The 17,445-nt window shown below is 39.4% G+C and overlaps 2 protein-coding genes across 2 annotated transcripts; both read right to left on the minus strand.

Moving 5' to 3' along the window:
* Positions 1 to 1,528: 1,528 nt before the first annotated feature.
* LOC134187548 (uncharacterized) lies at positions 1,529 to 12,122 on the minus strand. The gene is made up of 37 exons (XM_062655726.1): positions 11,997 to 12,122; positions 11,627 to 11,938; positions 10,861 to 11,548; positions 10,162 to 10,800; positions 9,846 to 10,091; positions 9,258 to 9,779; positions 9,077 to 9,202; positions 8,904 to 9,023; positions 8,709 to 8,837; positions 8,523 to 8,645; positions 8,333 to 8,458; positions 8,153 to 8,266; positions 7,973 to 8,086; positions 7,791 to 7,904; positions 7,621 to 7,734; positions 7,439 to 7,552; positions 5,989 to 7,373; positions 5,851 to 5,913; positions 5,671 to 5,783; positions 5,505 to 5,612; positions 5,322 to 5,431; positions 5,170 to 5,254; positions 5,001 to 5,103; positions 4,846 to 4,937; positions 4,701 to 4,793; positions 4,478 to 4,627; positions 4,309 to 4,417; positions 4,150 to 4,253; positions 4,035 to 4,092; positions 3,639 to 3,974; positions 3,250 to 3,575; positions 3,112 to 3,184; positions 2,981 to 3,037; positions 2,790 to 2,918; positions 2,499 to 2,729; positions 2,160 to 2,439; positions 1,529 to 2,100 (listed from the first exon to the last, which is right to left on the minus strand). The coding sequence occupies exons 1-37, from the start codon at positions 12,120 to 12,122 to the stop codon at positions 1,928 to 1,930; spliced, it is 7,905 nt and encodes a 2,634-aa protein (XP_062511710.1). The 3' UTR covers positions 1,529 to 1,927.
* A 51-nt stretch (positions 12,123 to 12,173) lies between these two features.
* LOC134187643 (uncharacterized) lies at positions 12,174 to 17,326 on the minus strand. Its single transcript, XM_062655828.1, has 19 exons — positions 17,140 to 17,326; positions 16,904 to 17,077; positions 16,726 to 16,839; positions 15,651 to 16,666; positions 15,532 to 15,588; positions 15,355 to 15,476; positions 15,200 to 15,295; positions 15,000 to 15,109; positions 14,853 to 14,940; positions 14,699 to 14,792; positions 14,544 to 14,635; positions 14,399 to 14,482; positions 14,318 to 14,328; positions 13,412 to 13,585; positions 13,179 to 13,352; positions 12,932 to 13,117; positions 12,697 to 12,873; positions 12,369 to 12,542; positions 12,174 to 12,307 (listed from the first exon to the last, which is right to left on the minus strand). The coding sequence occupies exons 1-19, from the start codon at positions 17,324 to 17,326 to the stop codon at positions 12,174 to 12,176; spliced, it is 3,264 nt and encodes a 1,087-aa protein (XP_062511812.1).
* Positions 17,327 to 17,445: the final 119 nt, after the last annotated feature.

The raw sequence follows: 17,445 nt of genomic DNA on the forward strand, positions 1-17,445 counted from the left end.
GGTGTAACTTTCATTATGGCTGGAGACTTCGGGCAGACTCTACCTGTTATTTCTCGAGAAACACAAGCTGACGTAATGCAAGCATGTGTCAAATCCTCCTATCTATGGCGCCATTTCACCACGCTCACCCTCTATACTAACATGAGGTCAATTTGCATGGAGATCGCTGGGCGGAAATATTTTCTGAGCGTCTTCTTCTGCTAGGCAATGGCAAGATGGTCAGTTCACCATGGAAGAGATTGGCTGCAGTGGTCTAAACAAAGAAGAGCTGATAAACAGGTCTTTCCCAACCTACAACAGCACTTCAAGAACCGGCCACTATTGGCTCTGTGAAAGAGCGGCGATACTTGCCAAAATGACTGATGCTGTAGCTAGGACAGATCAACTCGACCCTCCTCCAGCAGATTCCTGGACCCGTTCAAGTCTACAAGTCAATCGATGCTGTTGTTGATACCTCTGAGGCAGTCCAGTATCCCGTCGAATTCCTCAACTCACTGGGACTACCGGTGTACCTCAGCAAAGGCTTGAAATGAAGGTTGATGCGCCCATCATTCTTTTATTACGAAAACTTGACACTCCAACAGTTTGCAATGAAACACGATTGGTGGTTACATAGGCAGCTCCTACCCCAAGTAATCGAAGCAACCATCATCACAGAATACTACAAGACTGCCATCCGAAGGCCTGATTGGTCTTCATACAAAAAGTGCCAATCAGGCCTTCAGATCTCCCTTTCCAGTTCAAGCGGCTTCAGTTTCCTGCGCGTCCCAGGTTTTCAATGACGATCAACATGGCTCAAGGGCAGTCCCTTAAGATTGCTGGCCTCAGCTCTACGACGCTTTGCTTCTCACATAGCTAGCTATACGTGGGATGCACAAGGGTTTAGCTCCTCAAGCAATCTATTCGTACTTGCACCAGAGGGAAAGACAAAAAACATTGTTTATCCTGAAGCTTTGACATCTTGACAAGTGCATGATTAAAATAGTAGAGAAGCGATATTAAGGCCATATCTTTGAATATGAAGTCTCCAAGATATCGACCATTACATTACGTGCCTATTCGACCTACCACCTGAAGGAAAAACGAGACATTGTGTATGCAAAAGTACTCCAGTGAAATGATAGTATTCCACCAAATCTTCAAAAACCGGCTGTTTTAAAAGCCACCAAACACGCTCATACAGAGAGAGTCAGCTACCTCCTGACGTACTGTATGTTGCCATTAATTGTGGACTTACTACAGTAAAACGTGCAGCAGGTATTGGGAAAAAATACCCTAAGATATTAAATTTCGCCTCTTATAATATACCCCGTGCAACAAACGGTTTCAGAATCTAGTTACTAATACTATCCAATGATATACTATACATACTGATATACACGCATGCAAGCGATGGGAGTTCACAAGAAACTGACCAACGTATACCAGCTAGAACATGAGTGCATGATACGTGTACGCACTGTACAAGATCTTGTAAGGTGAACTTGACACTAAACGTCTACCGAAATTGAATGCTTACCAACAAAAATCAATGATTCATCATATAGCGAAAGCAGACGAGAACAAAAAATTGCACACAAAAAAACTGTACGTTAAACATATTAACTAGAAAATTACAACAGCAGGAATTTACTGTAAAGCAAACGCGCAGCAGTTGTTCTTTCTTACCTAAAAACAGTACAAATGCTTCATGCAATAGTATAAAGCAAAGTCTCAAGCGTACTATAGTTCTAGGCCGCAAGTGTGAATACCACCATCACTCACGTACTTCGAATTACCTATGCAATAGTGCAATACACAGAAAACCCTTGTTCACATAAAACAGACTCTGACCTTACTAACGGCATCCAATAGCAATAACGACAGGAACAATTATGATAAAGCACGTTAAGACAACAAGCAGATACCAATCATTTGACTGAGACTGTCATACTTCCTTAGTGGATGACACGAGTACTGTGTCGTGGTTCCTGACTGTGTTGGTATCAGAGTGATGCAATGGTGCATTTTGGTGCACTCCATAGGAACCAGTGACGCTACATGACCAGCCACCAGCAAGGCATACACCATGTTCACACAAGCTGTTTACATCACAGTTTTCTAATATAATAGAAAATAAAAAATTATAACACCCAATAAACCATTGCTGTTCTTCCTACCTTTCTGACCATTGAATACAACTAAAACGTCAGCAATGGCCAATGGTTCATCATTGCTTGCAAGAAAGAGAATAGTCAGTGTCTGAGGATCTCGCCAAAACGCCATGTGTGGTGTATCCAAAAGAAGAGGTGGATTCAAAATGAGAACTCGACGGAGATCGGCAGGTCTCAATACGCAAGGCATGTTGGTATGGTGAGAGAATGAAATAGACAATGATGATCCAGATTGTAAGCTGCCCGAGGGACTGTTAACGGCCTTAACATACAGCACACTTGGAGCCTGACAACACAAAAATTGCCACATGAGTAATCATGACTTTACTGTAAATCACAACTCGCCTGTCGTCTAACAGCGTTTCTTCTCTCAGGTACGTCACGTTTCTTAATTGACTGTACTAGTGTACCATACGCTAAGGCAGCATAATCGTCATCTGCAAGAGACACCTCACAGCCATCAGATACAGCAAGAGACAAAAGTGGTGCATTGTCGTTAATGGGTGATATCAATACACGGATACTGACAGTGGTGTTGAGAGAAGAAGACCCACTGTCACTGATTGTCACATCAATCTGTCATGTAACACTCTCAACTATACAGTATTTTCAATGTAGCAAAGACACCATACTTACATATCGATCAAACTCTACGTTTTCTTCTGTCTGATTTACACAATATAAAGTTGGCTCATCCTTAAGATTGATGTAGAAAACGTCAGAACTCAACACTTCTTGAAACGTCTTTCGAATAGCGACTACATCCTACAAATACACGTACAGTTCATTTATGCAGAACAATTTAACCTGACAGATGAATTTCTTACCATCACCTGTTGATCAACAGACATACTGATGCTTTTGCCATCATCAGAAAATTGACACTTTCATCAACAAAACAGTATTCAATCAATGCATTGGCAATGGTTGCAAAGTAATCTACTATTTCATATATTACCAAAAATCCTGTGTCTGGACACTGCAATAAATAAACATACTCCATTGCATCAAGCTCTCCACAACCCGTGGCTCTACAGAGTAGACTTTCAATTATGTACCACGGTACTAATAGTCTAAACATGCAGCACTGTAAAACCTGAGTTGAATAATCATCTTTTGAATAAACTGTTGCTGTGTGTTTTCCTCCTCATCTCTAATGGCAACACGATGTGGCAAACTCACGACCTGAATACCAGCTCCATTATCTCCTTCTTTTATCTCACTGAACTCTATCACATCTTCTTCACCAAAGCCAACACCAAGACTCAACTCTGGAGGATCATTGCGTCTTGTCACCGTAACAGTAACAAAAGCAGGTAATCCTGCTACACCCTGTTCATCTTTCAACACAATCACAACAATTCTTGAACCTTCTTGTGGCTCATCAACTTTGATGTCTTCATACTGCAACGTCAAAATGATCTACAAAAGTACACTGAATATAAAACTAACCTGACGACAAAATGTTGACACAATATATTCTACTTGTCTGTAAACTTCAAAGCTGGCAATCCCAACAAGCGTTATATTAAATGACGAATGAAATGATGACACATTGATGCTAATATTGTGAATGTCAACCAACAGCTTATCGATTATCAATCTCTCCTCCATTTTGTCAATAATGCCATGCAGTTGTATGGTAGCCCCTCCAGCATAAGTGCTATCAACATCAAAAATTGTTGTTGCGTTTGGAATCAAATTCACAGGTTCGTCCTCCTCAGCAAACCCAACAGCATAATTTCGGTCTGAATCCAATGGAAACTCAGCATCAGGACTGAAGTGTATGATAGGACCATCATTCACTGGTGTGATAGCCACCTACATATGACAACATTATGAACATAGAATGTGATGTTATAAGAATAAAGACTTGCATACATTGATTCCCACTATATCACTATTGTTGGTTCCATCAGATACGATCAATGTAACAACTCTGCGAAAACCTTTTTGAACTCAACTGAGACTTGACACCCACCACAACATGTCTTACTTCACCATGTGTTTCAACACACTGGATCTTGGTAACGTGAAAGAGTAAGTGAGAGATGACACTACTTCCTCATACATCTCAATAGGAGCAATACCATTCAGTTCCTTCAAACAGTAAATTTGGAGTACATTCTTTGTGTCACATACCATCTGCACTTACCAAATACCGATGACCAGCTTCGGTAAACTCATTGACAGCAATAGTAGTCTCATTTGTATTAACCGATATCACATCACCTGTCTGGCTGTTCAAAAGTGTAATGATGGCTCTATATATCAGTTCAAATAAAGTTTGCAAGTGTCTATATGTCAATAAGAAATAATCTAACCCAGAAAGAAGGCTGTTGTCGCTGTCAGTGATATGTACAGAGTCGTGGGGCAAAGATGCTGGGTCACCCCCTTCAATAAATGAAATGTTTGCAGACAACTGCTGACTGATTAATACAACAGGAGGATTGTTGACATTAATCAAGTGAATTCTATTGGTACAAACAATTTATGAAAGTCTTGTTGCTTGACAAATCGGCTAACAATTCCATCATATATACATACATCACGGCTGCTGTGCCTGGTGAGTTTGCTCCATCAGAAACACCAAACGTCACAACAACGTGGTCAAACGGCAATCCTCCAATATCCTCAAACCTGCACATACAACCACAATTATCAATTAGCTCAAAATAGCTCAAAAGCGTACGTATTGATATAGATGACAGAGTTCAACATAGCCTGATATTCTATTTCAGAAGCATCACCCACAAAATGCAGCTCTCCTTTCACTTCATCATACTATGACACACCGTGATAAATATTAATTATAGAACTACTTACAATTAGCCAGCAGGCACACACCGTTACGTTAATCCATGGAAATATTACAGTAGCATTCAATCTTTGATACACGATAGTCTCCTTGTCTCCCAAAATCTTTACAAATGCTGACTTTATTGGAAAGCTGTGAACAACAGATGCAAGTAAACATAGCAAAACTGCACTGTACCAGAAGTGTACACATGTGTACATATCATTGTCCACATCAGTCAACGTTAAAGTTCCACCAGTCACAAATACTTCTTCCACACCTTCTAGTAATTCTGTTAAATTTGCTATAAAGCAAACAAAAACAAAATTAATAATGGACAAACAATAATTAACCCCTTATGCAAAGCTAACTTGCAATATTGACAACCGGGGAGTGTTCATTGTTGCCAATGTATCTGAGAGTTACAGTTACAGTAGCGGCTGCTTCGCCGAAAATATCCACAACTGTTACATTCACATATCTTCACATCAAACATACAAGCACTTATCAACTCCACCGTAAACATGACTGTTTCTAAATAATGAGTGATGTACCTGTACTCTCCATATACTGATTCAGATGCTACATGACTATACATCAAGGATAGCAATACGTGCGTTAGATTAGCAGGCTTTGACAATCGAGTAATTGTTTTCTGCCTCCTAATGAGACAATCCAAAAATATCACAGTACAAAATTACCACGACAACTTCTGCTCACATTCCCAACTTAATGTTAACAGTGCTGCCCTCTCTAATAGCATTATCCAACTCCACATAATTGAAAAAAGATATTCTTTCTTGAGTTGCTGCCTGACTGCGAGAGTAGTCCACCTGTAAATTAGTTAAAAGTATAATCTACATATCATGATCTAATCCACAACAGACAAATAATACGCACGTTCTCATAGAAGATGCTGGCAGATAAAGGAACAGACAAAACAAGTTCAATTCTTTCCCAGTCCTGTATACATGTAACATTAAGCAACTCTATATTCTATATACACCACTGCCTCTCTACCAATACACATTCACATACCGTGTCACCAAAGTCATCAATATCCAATTGCCTAGCATCATTTACTATAAACAACGTGACACCTCCACTGTTAAAATGAATTTCAGGAGGATTCAATGTCATGTTATCTGCAGCATTAAAGTCAACAGAAGTATGTTGACAAACACTCCATTTTCCAATCACAGAAGTACATTTCCACAAGTGATCGACAAAGCAAGTGTTGCTACAACCATCAATGTCGACACTGAAGCCATTGTCACACTCCTCTGACTCTTCAACTATTCCATTACCACAATTGAAACATATACTCATTTCATAAAAAGGAGTATGGCATGTAAAGCCTTGAACTTTCAAGCAGTTTGAACAACCAGGACTGTTTTCATTGTCGCAATCTTCTCCAGTCACACGAACACCATCACCACAATTCTTCTTGTAACAAATATTGGGTGCCACATTTGTGTTGCAGTCAAAGCCTGCCTCACTCATACACTCACTAGAACAGCCATCACCAGACATACCGTTTCCATCATCACAAATTTCATCAACCACATTTAATACACCATTACCGCACATAGAGCATGCTAATGTTGCATTGATAACTTCAGCCGAACTGTCACACAAAGCAGTCAAACTTGCAGCATTTTCTCCACTGCTCTTAAATGCTAATTGAATGGTTATAGGATACACAATGGATGGTGAGTCCGTCGCATTGTCTACATTGCGTCTAATTCGCTTTACTGTTGTATTCTCATCAATGTCACGACGTTTTCGACTGTCTGAAGATAACAACAAAGAACACACATCACTAGTAACACTGGTAATGTCACTAGGAGCCCCTTTAAGTGCAGTGATGGTTTCTTGAAGCTGAGCACGCGTGCGTAGTGTAACATCTGTTTCATTGACATCTTCTGACAACTCAACTTCTATACAGATATAGAACCCTCTATCTTTCAAACTACTAGCCAGTGCATCAACAGTGTCTCCAGCACAAGACTCAATGAGTTGCAGCATCTGCTCAATGCTTTTGTCACGCAGAAGGTCATACATGTCAAAGACTTCTGAAACTTTGTTAGCATCAGCAGAGTTAACAACATTGCTGCACAAAGACACATTGAAACATGATTCTTGAGCACTAAAAACAAATTGCTGAAACTTAGTGCATTCTGATGGTGATGGTAAGCTGATATAGTATAGTTTCAAATATTGCTGAATTTGTTTAATCAAGCAAGAACTTGCAGCAGAAGTCCAAGTTTGGGTAGTCGTAGTGCTACTCTGTAGCTTACAAAATGGCAGAAGTTTTGTGAAGTATGATCGAGCGCAAGGAAAGGCAGTCTCGGCACACTCAACAAAATTACTACAGTCTGATGGCAGGTAACTACTGGTACAAGGAATAGTTACATTCGGTTCTACAAATCACAATAATCAATTTCAACGTCAATAATTAATTAATGTTTGTTTTTATCTGTATTACCTCTCTCACATAAAGTTCCACTGAATTCACCAGCACAAGTGCAAACAAACCCATTGACAAGATCTGAACAAACACCGCCATTCAGACATGGATTGATCAAACACTCATTGATATCTATGACAAACCAATAAATTAACACAGTGCAACACTTAATGAACATTTCATGCAATTTCCTTTCTTACCAATCTCGCAGTCTGCTCCACTGTAACCTCCACTGCAGTTGCATGTATACCCAGCAAGCACATCCATGCAAGTACCACCGTGTTGGCATGGACTTGACTCACATCTGTTAATCTCTGTAATACGTCAGTATACAAAAGTAAGCAAAACATTAAACAGAACCGTCACTTACTTGTTTCACATAAATCTCCAGTAAATCCTACTATGCATTGACAACTATAACTCAGGTGAAGGTCATGACATTCTGCCCCATTGTGGCATGGCATCGAGTTACATTCATTTGTTGCTGTGTCACCAAAATGCATAATGTAACAAATCCTGCCTATGTTCACATCCAACGGTGACTACACTTACTTCTTTCACAAGACAGTCCTTCATAACCAGGGATACATTCACATTCATACCTGTCAAATCTGTCCGTACAAATACCATTATTCTGGCAAGGATCTGAGTCACACTCGTTCACCTCTACAGACACAACAGTCTGTATGCACCGTTGTATGTATATCATGCAATGTACAGCGAGTTGCTAACCTTGACCACAAACAGTCCCCATGTAGCCTGATGAACACAAACATGTAAACATACTTAAACCATCACGACACTCTCCATCATTTAGACATGGGTTGGATGCACAGTCATCAGCCACTGCAAAATCAACACAACAGTTCAACAAATTAATAAAACATCATTCAATTTAACTGTACAACGTACATCTGCAGACACCACTGATAACCTCTGTGCCCAAAGGACAGGAGCAGTTAAAAGTGCCAGGTAAGTTAGCACAATTTTGTCCGATAATGTTACATGTCGTGGGATCCTCTACACACTCGTTAATGTCTGCACAAACAAATTTGTGATTAGTTGATCTGAATTCCTTACTCTTGCAGTGAGCACTGTCAACCTCTACATGTGTGACCATCAGAATGCAATCTATATCCATCACGACATTCACAGCTAAATGACCCATTCGTGTTCACACACAGCTGTTCACAATTGTCTTTCTTTTCATTGCACTCGTTGATATCTAGTTAATTCAAACACTTATTGATTTGATAACATCAAACGTCCAGCCAACTGTACGGTGTACCAGAGCAGTTGAAAGCATTCATGTCAAGCTGGTAACCTTTATTGCAGCTGCATGTCTCGATATTGTTACTAGCATTTCGAGAGCAAACATGCTCACATACTGTAACTTTCTCACTACAAACTTCTTGTGCTGCAAAGGGATCAAATAGATTAGTGCAATAAATTCCAAACAAATATCTATACTAGTATTACTTACGTATGCAAGTAATGTTGTCACTATCCAGCCAAAATCCACTGTCACAGCTGCACCAGTAAGACCCTGGTATGTTGTTACACACTAGGTGGCAAGGGACACCCTCTATACATTCATCTATGTCTAATCACAAACATTATGCTACAAGTGACATTCACATCAATTTACACAAAAACCTGAACAGCTGGTATCATCATCATCCAGCCTAAATCCGTGAAAGCACTCACACTTATAAAATGGCATTTGATTACTACACACTTGATGACAGCCGTTCAGTGTTGCATTGTTGCATTCATCAATATCTGCACAGCAGGTACAGATACAAAGCATATCAGTTCACAGCATTGATCATTTTACCTTCACATTTGCCTGCCACCAGCTCAAGTCCAGCAGAACACGATCCACAATCAAAACCAGTGTCTGGTGCAGATCGATCAGTACAGCTAGTACCTTCTGGACAGTTTGATGTTAAACAAGCATCAATATCCACACTACAAAATCTTCCTTCCCAACCACTACCACATTCGCACCGTTCAAGAATAAACTGCTCCTCTCCTCCATCTCCATCTGCCATTTTACATACTGCATTTTTTTCCAACCGACATGCACACAGACGAATGAGTGGCTGAAGCTGACTGCTCGAACCAGTCGTATCATTAGCAATAAACAGAAGACTCACAATACCAGATGATGTGGGTGTCCAAATAAACACGAACTCATCCCCATTTCTTGCAAAAGTATAATCAGCCAATGGAGGAGGAATACCTTCTACTGTCACATTGAAAGCATCGCTGTCTGATCCAACGAATACATATCTCACGGTCTGACCAAGAGTAGCATTTAAGACATGACTACCATTTAGAACGGGAGGAAAGTTCACTACAACATAATACGTGTGTGTTATCAGTCAGGTATATGCAAACTTATGAATCTTAAGTTGCTTACTCAGAGCAGTAGACTGTTCAATTAGCTGTGCATTAGTAACAAGAGTTTCTTGTCCTATTTCTGGATCATTTGTTTCAAATGTGTCGAATAGACATTGAGGATCATCATTGCATGCAGTTCTTTGTTCACCTGTGTAGCGGCTGACAGCTTCATCTGGAAAAACTGGAATGTGATTAGGATCAGAGAAGGTAGTCACATCATTCCCATCGTCATAGTAGAATAAAGATTCGTTTTGAAATACTTGCCCTACGACAAAGCCAATAGTAGTTATCAAGATATCAAATCAAAAACAAAAATATGTAATTAAGACACATACATGTCTGTGAGAGACGGTGGATTTCACGATCAGTTGAATTGATGGATATGACTGTGCCATTTCGTGCTGTCAAGTCATTCGACTTGTCATCGTCCCACACACCCAGTAAACCTCTTGTATTTCCCATAAAAGTGTTGGGAGCTGCAAAGACCACAGTCAATAACGCTTTCTTTACCTCCACAGTCACTGATATTCCGGAAGAGAAAGCAGCCACTAATTTCTTATCAGCTGGACGAGCCAATACCATGTTATCCAATCTCAATCGAGTGACATTATCAAGACCAGCAAATTCCCGAGTAAATTCACGCCAAGAACTTCTCTTCAATGTAGAGTCACTGGAAACAGAAGTGTCTTCTAAACTGTAGCAACAAGCCTTCACACGAAGAGTATTATTGTTCATCAACTCGGTATGAATGATGCTTGACTTTAACAGCGACCGACTAAAATCAGTACTTGCTATAAACTCAGCTGCAGCAAATGCAGAGAACACAGTAGCACTCGAGTTCTCTACCAGACGTGTTCGACCTTCCAACACAAATGTTTCGTTTACAGTCTTCATTAGAATGTATTCACCAACACCATTGAATGTGTACTGTTTCCCATCCAATGTACTAATATGTGGGTCTCCCCAGGTCCAAGCTAAAACAAAAATAAAATGCAAACAAATAATTAAGAAACGCCGCATCACTACTGTCATACCCCAAAATGGTGGAAAGTAACCAAAACATGACTGAGAGGGACGACGCAGATAATACAAATTGCAAAGGTCAGTCTTGATACAGCAATCTTCATAAGGTTGAATATCAAAGTTGCTATGAAATAGTGAGAAACGTGATGCATGATAGCGATTGGCAGTACCACCTTGTGGGAGATTGTTTAGAAGAAATCCATCAAAAAATCCAAATTCTGGTAAGCTATAACAGCACTGAACTTGAGAATCATACAATGGTGATGGGAACGATGACACGTAACAAACAGATGTCGAAGTTGACCGATACCATTGGTACGCCCAATCGCTTGCAGCCTGAACTAACGAACAAGGACATGGTGGAAGAGAAAAATACCAAATTGGAGACACTCCTTCACGATCGATATCATCAAAGTACCAATTGAGGCAAACAGAATTGCTAGTACAAACGTTGGTATCTTCACTGACTTGATAAAGCAGCTGTCCCACTTGTCCACTATCTGAACGATGAGACACAAGGTTGATAACTTCATCAAATCCAGACAAGTACTGACTGTAAAATACACTAGCATCATAGGACGTGTAGCCAACTACAGCTGCGGTGCCACGACCTGACCACTGCAGACCATCGCTAGGATAGTTAAACAAGGAAAACGTCTGCTTACCATCAGTGGCAAGTACGACTTGGTATGTGTTGCGCTAAAACAATAATACACAATTAGAAACTACATTAAGCATACTGTAACACACACATTATACTAAGCATAATAGCATTACCCTATCTGAAAGTGAATCTGAATATGAACCAGAGCCGTCAGGATAATTTGGCACTTGATACCAAGTGGCAACCAACACCCATTGTGCTGTAAAGAAATTGTCTCCAGTGAAGTCACGTACATCTTTGGTAGCTCTTTCAATATAAGTAGAAAATGATGCCTCATAAACATTATAAAATATCATTCCATCTCGACGAATATCAACATCAGACCAGAAAGGTGCCACAATTGACGTATATGTAAAACCTGGAAATACTCGTGAGTAGGGACTCAAAAAAGGCCGATCAAATGAGATAACAGCATTTGTTGAAATCTACAAAATTTAACTACAATTACAATAGGACTGACTGTACCTTCTGCTCTGTTCTTACATATACTGACTGGTGACTTTGTCGGCCAAAAGGAAAACAACCGACTCCAATAGCAATCGGACCATGAGAATAATCATCTAATGCCGGTAGAGAAAAATCATTCTGAGATGTACCAAATGAGTACATGTTGTCGGTAGCTGAATGTAAACCAAGTTAAATTAAATTACATGGAATTCATTAAAATAAGCAGAACATACACATATGACAGTATGTTCCCATGAAGTATGCTGTACAGATGCATCTAAAGCTACCATACGTGTTAAGGCAGCTGCCGTTATTCTGGCAGGGAAATGATAAACACTCATTCACATCTTTAACAATAAAAACATGACCATTTCTACTCAACATAGTAACTTACAAGAACAGCCTTACCTTCACACACAGGATTCAAATTGTCCCACTTCCCATTAGATTGGCAGATAAGATGTGATGGTCCCGAAAGAACAAAGCCATCATCACAACTAAACTCAACAACTGTTTGACAGTTAGTGCTGTTAGAACTCTTCTTGCCATGGTATGGTGTCATCAGTGGCGAGCAGTAAACCGCTATAAATAAACATCAAGCTTAAAATACCACATGTCAAAGACCCACTGATCACAGGAGAAACAAAGATCTCATGAAAAGTTAGACTGTCAAGTTCAATCCAGTACTCCCGACTACCATACCTACATGTAGTTGCAAGTCTTAACAGCATGATACCTGTACATAGTGGTGGATTTCCATCCCATTGTCCATTTATCTGACATGTGAGGTTTACTCGGCCAACTAGGACATAGCAGTAATCACAACTAAACTTCACTGTTGTATTACTTGTATTGTTTCCAGTCGAGATACTGCCATTGGCTGGATACTGCAAATGTGGACAAGTACTCACTACTACAAACAAAAATGTGGACAAGTTATCACTACTACAAATACAATTGTAGCTACTTACTGTTATTCTTACTGTTACACAATCCAACTGGATGACTCCAGTTAGCAGATGTCAGACAAGTCAGAGTCTCATTTCCTTGAAGACTATAGGATTCTTTGCAACTGACATGTACGGACTGATTGCAGCCTCTGTCTGAACTTGACAACAAGCCATTATCAGGAGCACTCAGTATGGAACAATTCTTGTCTAAAAAAAGAGCCGTATTGTAACAAATGCCTACTACCACCATAAGGTAATGCACAGTTACATTGACAAGTAGGTATAAGATTATCCCATTCTCCATTTGGCAAACAGGTCAGACTAGAATTTCCGATAAGATCATAGCATTCATCACATGCGAATTGAGTCTTTGTCCTGCAGGCTGTATCATTAGTTGACATTGTTCCAAATGCTGGTGCCTCCAACAAGCCACAATGAACAACTGAAACAATTGTTACTCTCAATCCCATTAGAGTCTCAATGTCAATCGTGTATGCTTACGAGAACAGCTGGGAACTTCATAGTTCCAGTTGCCTGAACATTGACATGTAAGAAATGACTCTCCTGTCAAGTTGTAGCATTCATTGCATGTAAGCTCAGTCGTAGTGTTACAAACAGTCTCATTGGTGGACATTTTTCCATTTTCAAGTGGACTCAGACGAGAACAACGCACCACTAAATCACACAATAGTGCAATTTAGCAAACTGAAATTGCCTCTACTTTCTAACTATTTGTGAACTTTTCTATATATCACTACAGATTAACTTTTCTATATATCACTACAGATTACAGACGAATGGGGACATAATTTTACTATAATCTTCTTTAAAGTATATTATACAAAGCACATCAGCATATAATGAAACGTGTATAAATCAGTCACCAAGCTTTCACTAACTCATAAATCTAAACGTCTTTGTCAAGTGGTTCAACTTCTACAACAGTACAGCCAAAAATTAAAAGCTTCAAATTGTGTGATTCTATATTACATTTTTTGATTCTATATTAATTTTATATCTCAGTCAATCACTTCGAATAGCCTTAGACATAACGCTTCACGTTCATATTTTACTAATGTCAAAAACCTAAAAAGTCTGTTAAATTGCCATGTGCTGACATCTGTAAATGTGCCTAAGTATTGTTTACCATAGTACAAAACGTAAACTTCCAAACAAATTCAGCAATCCAATTGGTTTCTCCTTGGAAAGAATGCAAATTTGTTGAAAGCAGTAACAAAGTGACAGTCTATCTTCATGATCGAACCAAAGAAACAAAACTACAATTACGCATCATGCAAACAAAACTATTCAATACAAGAAAACGTCTACACAAACCACTGGAAATACATATGAAGATGCCATGCTCTCTAATTATTTGATGTAGACTTCTCCTAGTTTATGACATACCTACTGAAATTCTGTAAACGAAGAGAAAAACATTAATGACAAATAATACCAACACATCAACCCAACAGTTGAGTAACTTACCGCACAACGGAAAAGCTGACATGGACACCATCAGACACTTCAAATTTAATGACCGTTTCTGTGGCTTCTGTTTTATTGATCTCCCTGCAGTAGAAACACATGAGACTGCAAACACACCATGTATTACTTACTGTAATTTCATTACCAGTTAAAATAGAACACATTGTTTAAAACATCAGTATAAACTTCAGTAGAGGCAGAACCATTCATCTCAATGACAGCACCATTTTGTTTTGTCTACAAACACAACATTAAAATGTTATGTTTGGCATAGTAACAACCTCATTATTGCAGTCGGACCAGAACTGTGATTGGTGATATGTCATCTGCAAAGTAGAGACGCTCCTCAGTACCTGCTTCAACCATAGTAACCCTACCCCATTGCATAGGATAACTGCATGACAACACCAATGAAATTACAAAGTGATGATACACATCAACAAAACTTGTTTACTATTCATGGTCAGAGTCAGACACATTCAAACTGGCACCAGTAACACGCAGCAAGTCACTACTACCTGCTATAAACCTTGGTCTATTTTCTAAAAAGTGGAAGACGTTAGTTTCTCGAGCATAGTAAACTTCATCTCCAACAGTATACCTTTAATGTCAATAACAGGTGCATTGGCATTAAGACCAACATAGGTCACAGTAAATCCAACTGTTGAAGCAGAAATACCATTCAAGTCTAGTGCCTCAATCAACACCAATCTATAAGACATACATACGTTGATTAGATCAAAAGGTATGTGTACACTAGGCACAGAAACAATGTCTAAATGTTTTCCTTCCTTACTATACCTTGGAATGTGATCTGCCTGCCCTTTGTTTTGGTATGACAAAGCCAGTAAGACGTGAGTCAAATTAAGCTGTTCACCTGATTTTCGAATAATATCTCTTCATACAAATAACTTATAAACATGCATGGCCAAACATGTCCAAAATATGTAACATACAATCTCACTCGTGAATTCAATGTGTCATTTCTCTCCGCTGAAGAAGTGAAAAGAGCATCCTTCTCCATAGCAGTAAGTCTACCTGCAGAAACTGCTCTGTCAAGAGATGACAAATAAGCAAGCTGAAACAGAAAGATAACAGACAAATCTACACAATTTTCACATAGATATCTATACTTTCTCTTCCTGAACATCAGCTGCCCATTCCAAAGTAAGTTTGATCCTCTCCCAATCCTGTTAATGCAATTTCACAGTACATTGTTTGATCACTACATAATATCTCAAAATCACATTACATCATTTCCATAATCACTTGCATCCAAGGTTTCATTATCAACAATAAATACAACCTCATCACCATAGAAGATGACAACGGATCTGTTCCTAGTTGCGTTATCAAACTTGTTCAAGTCAATGTCAAAATGTCTGCAACTAGTGGTAAGCCAGGGTATTGTATTACAAAAAAATCCACTTTCAATGACACACACAGATGAGCAGCCATCCCTATTTCCTTTATTTCCATCATCACATGCTTCTGCTGGTAGTTCCAACACACCATTGCCACACTGAGGACATAGTAGAGTCGCAGACGTAAACGTAGAAGACAGACTATCACAGAAACTTTTCTGACTCACTGCACCTGTTCCATTGCTTAACAAAGCTACAGTCAGTCCAGACTCGCTTCTGGATGAAGTACACAAATCGGTAACACTTTGTAGCTCTTGAATCACACCACCACCGTCAGTAGCAGAATCAATCAACTGCAATGCCTGTTGCACAGTTTCTGCTTTAGCTTCTTCACTTTCACCAGTAAAACAGAGTACAAACCCTCTTCTCAACATCTCATCTCTCAATGAAGCCAAATTGCTATTGTCTTGCCCACAATCAGACAGTAAAGACAACATCTGCTCCACATTCTGATCACGATAAAATGCTGATGATTCCATCACATCAGCTATGCTATAAGCATCATCTACAGTAAACAGAGTGTCGCATAAGGCTTCTTTAATACAACTCTGCTGAGTGGCAAACAGCTGCCTTTCAAATGCTTGACATTCCCAAAACAAGGGTTCGTCGGGCTGATACCCACCATACACAACGTCAAGTTCTTGTGCAGCAACTCTCACCAAACAATTCCATGTGCTACTTGCCCAATCTCTAGCTGGTCTGCTAGTACCCGGATTAGCAATAAACTTGCACAGTGGAAACATAAATTCTTCAATGTACGAAGTTCCACCACAAAAGAAACCCAAATTTGAAACTTTAACAAATGCATGGCAATCTTCCACAGCACATGAACCATCGACAGTAGCTGAAATGAGATCATCATCACTACAAAGTTCACTGTGGGATATGCTCTGAAGTTCTTACGTGTTTCACACAGAATTCCGTGATATCCAGCAGAACAGAAACACCTGTAGTCATCAACTTCATCAATACATGTTGCTCCATTCTGACACGGAGATGAGATACATTCATTCACCTCTGCAAAACACAAATAAAGCATTGACAAACCAAAGATTTCATAGCTACGTACCGGTATGTTTACCTATGCACTGTGGCTGAGAGCCAGACCACTGGCCACTCCGCAAGCATGAGATGTTGCTATTGCCGATCAATTTATATCCAGCAAAACAACTAAATGTAACAGTCGAATCACAGTGAGTTGATGTTCCATTTGTGATGCCATTCACATGATCAAACAATGATGGACACATAATAACTGTAACACATTATCAATCTACAAACAATTAACTATTACAGTCAAGCGTTTATTGAACGCACGATTGCATGTAGGAGGTGAGTCATTCCAAGACCCTGTCACTAGACACGTCACTGTTTGAGAGCCAATAAGTTCAAAACAATCTTTGCAATCAAACTTCTTCACAGATCCCAATGTTGTAGTGTTGCCAATAGTAGGCAAACCATTCTCCACAGGATCAAGATCACCACAATCAACAGCTGATAGCATAAACCATTAACTTTATATTCTCACAGACACTTGAGTATTTACCTCTGCATATTGCCTGCTCATCAGACCAACTACCATTTGTCAGGCAAACTCTTTCGGCTGGACCTACAAGCTCATAG

Source organism: Corticium candelabrum, chromosome 1, assembly GCF_963422355.1.
Source record: "Corticium candelabrum chromosome 1, ooCorCand1.1, whole genome shotgun sequence".
Taxonomy (NCBI): domain Eukaryota; kingdom Metazoa; phylum Porifera; class Homoscleromorpha; order Homosclerophorida; family Plakinidae; genus Corticium; species Corticium candelabrum.

Coding starts and splice junctions, on each gene's coding strand:
- LOC134187643 (XM_062655828.1), bottom strand. CDS start 17,326: ATGCTATCAGCTGTTGATTGTGGTGATCTTGATCCTGTGGAGAATGGT. Junction 16,840..16,903: donor CTCTCAGCCACAGTGCATAG/GTAAACATACCG, acceptor TGTGTTTTGCAG/AGGTGAATGAATGTATCTCA. Junction 15,110..15,199: donor CAGGCAGATCACATTCCAAG/GTATAGTAAGGA, acceptor TATGTCTTATAG/ATTGGTGTTGATTGAGGCAC.
- LOC134187548 (XM_062655726.1), bottom strand. CDS start 12,122: ATGTACTCATTTGGTACATCTCAGAATGATTTTTCTCTACCGGCATTA. Junction 11,939..11,996: donor AAAGTCACCAGTCAGTATAT/GTAAGAACAGAG, acceptor TAAATTTTGTAG/ATTTCAACAAATGCTGTTAT. Junction 2,919..2,980: donor CTGTTGATCAACAGGTGATG/GTAAGAAATTCA, acceptor GTGTATTTGTAG/GATGTAGTCGCTATTCGAAA.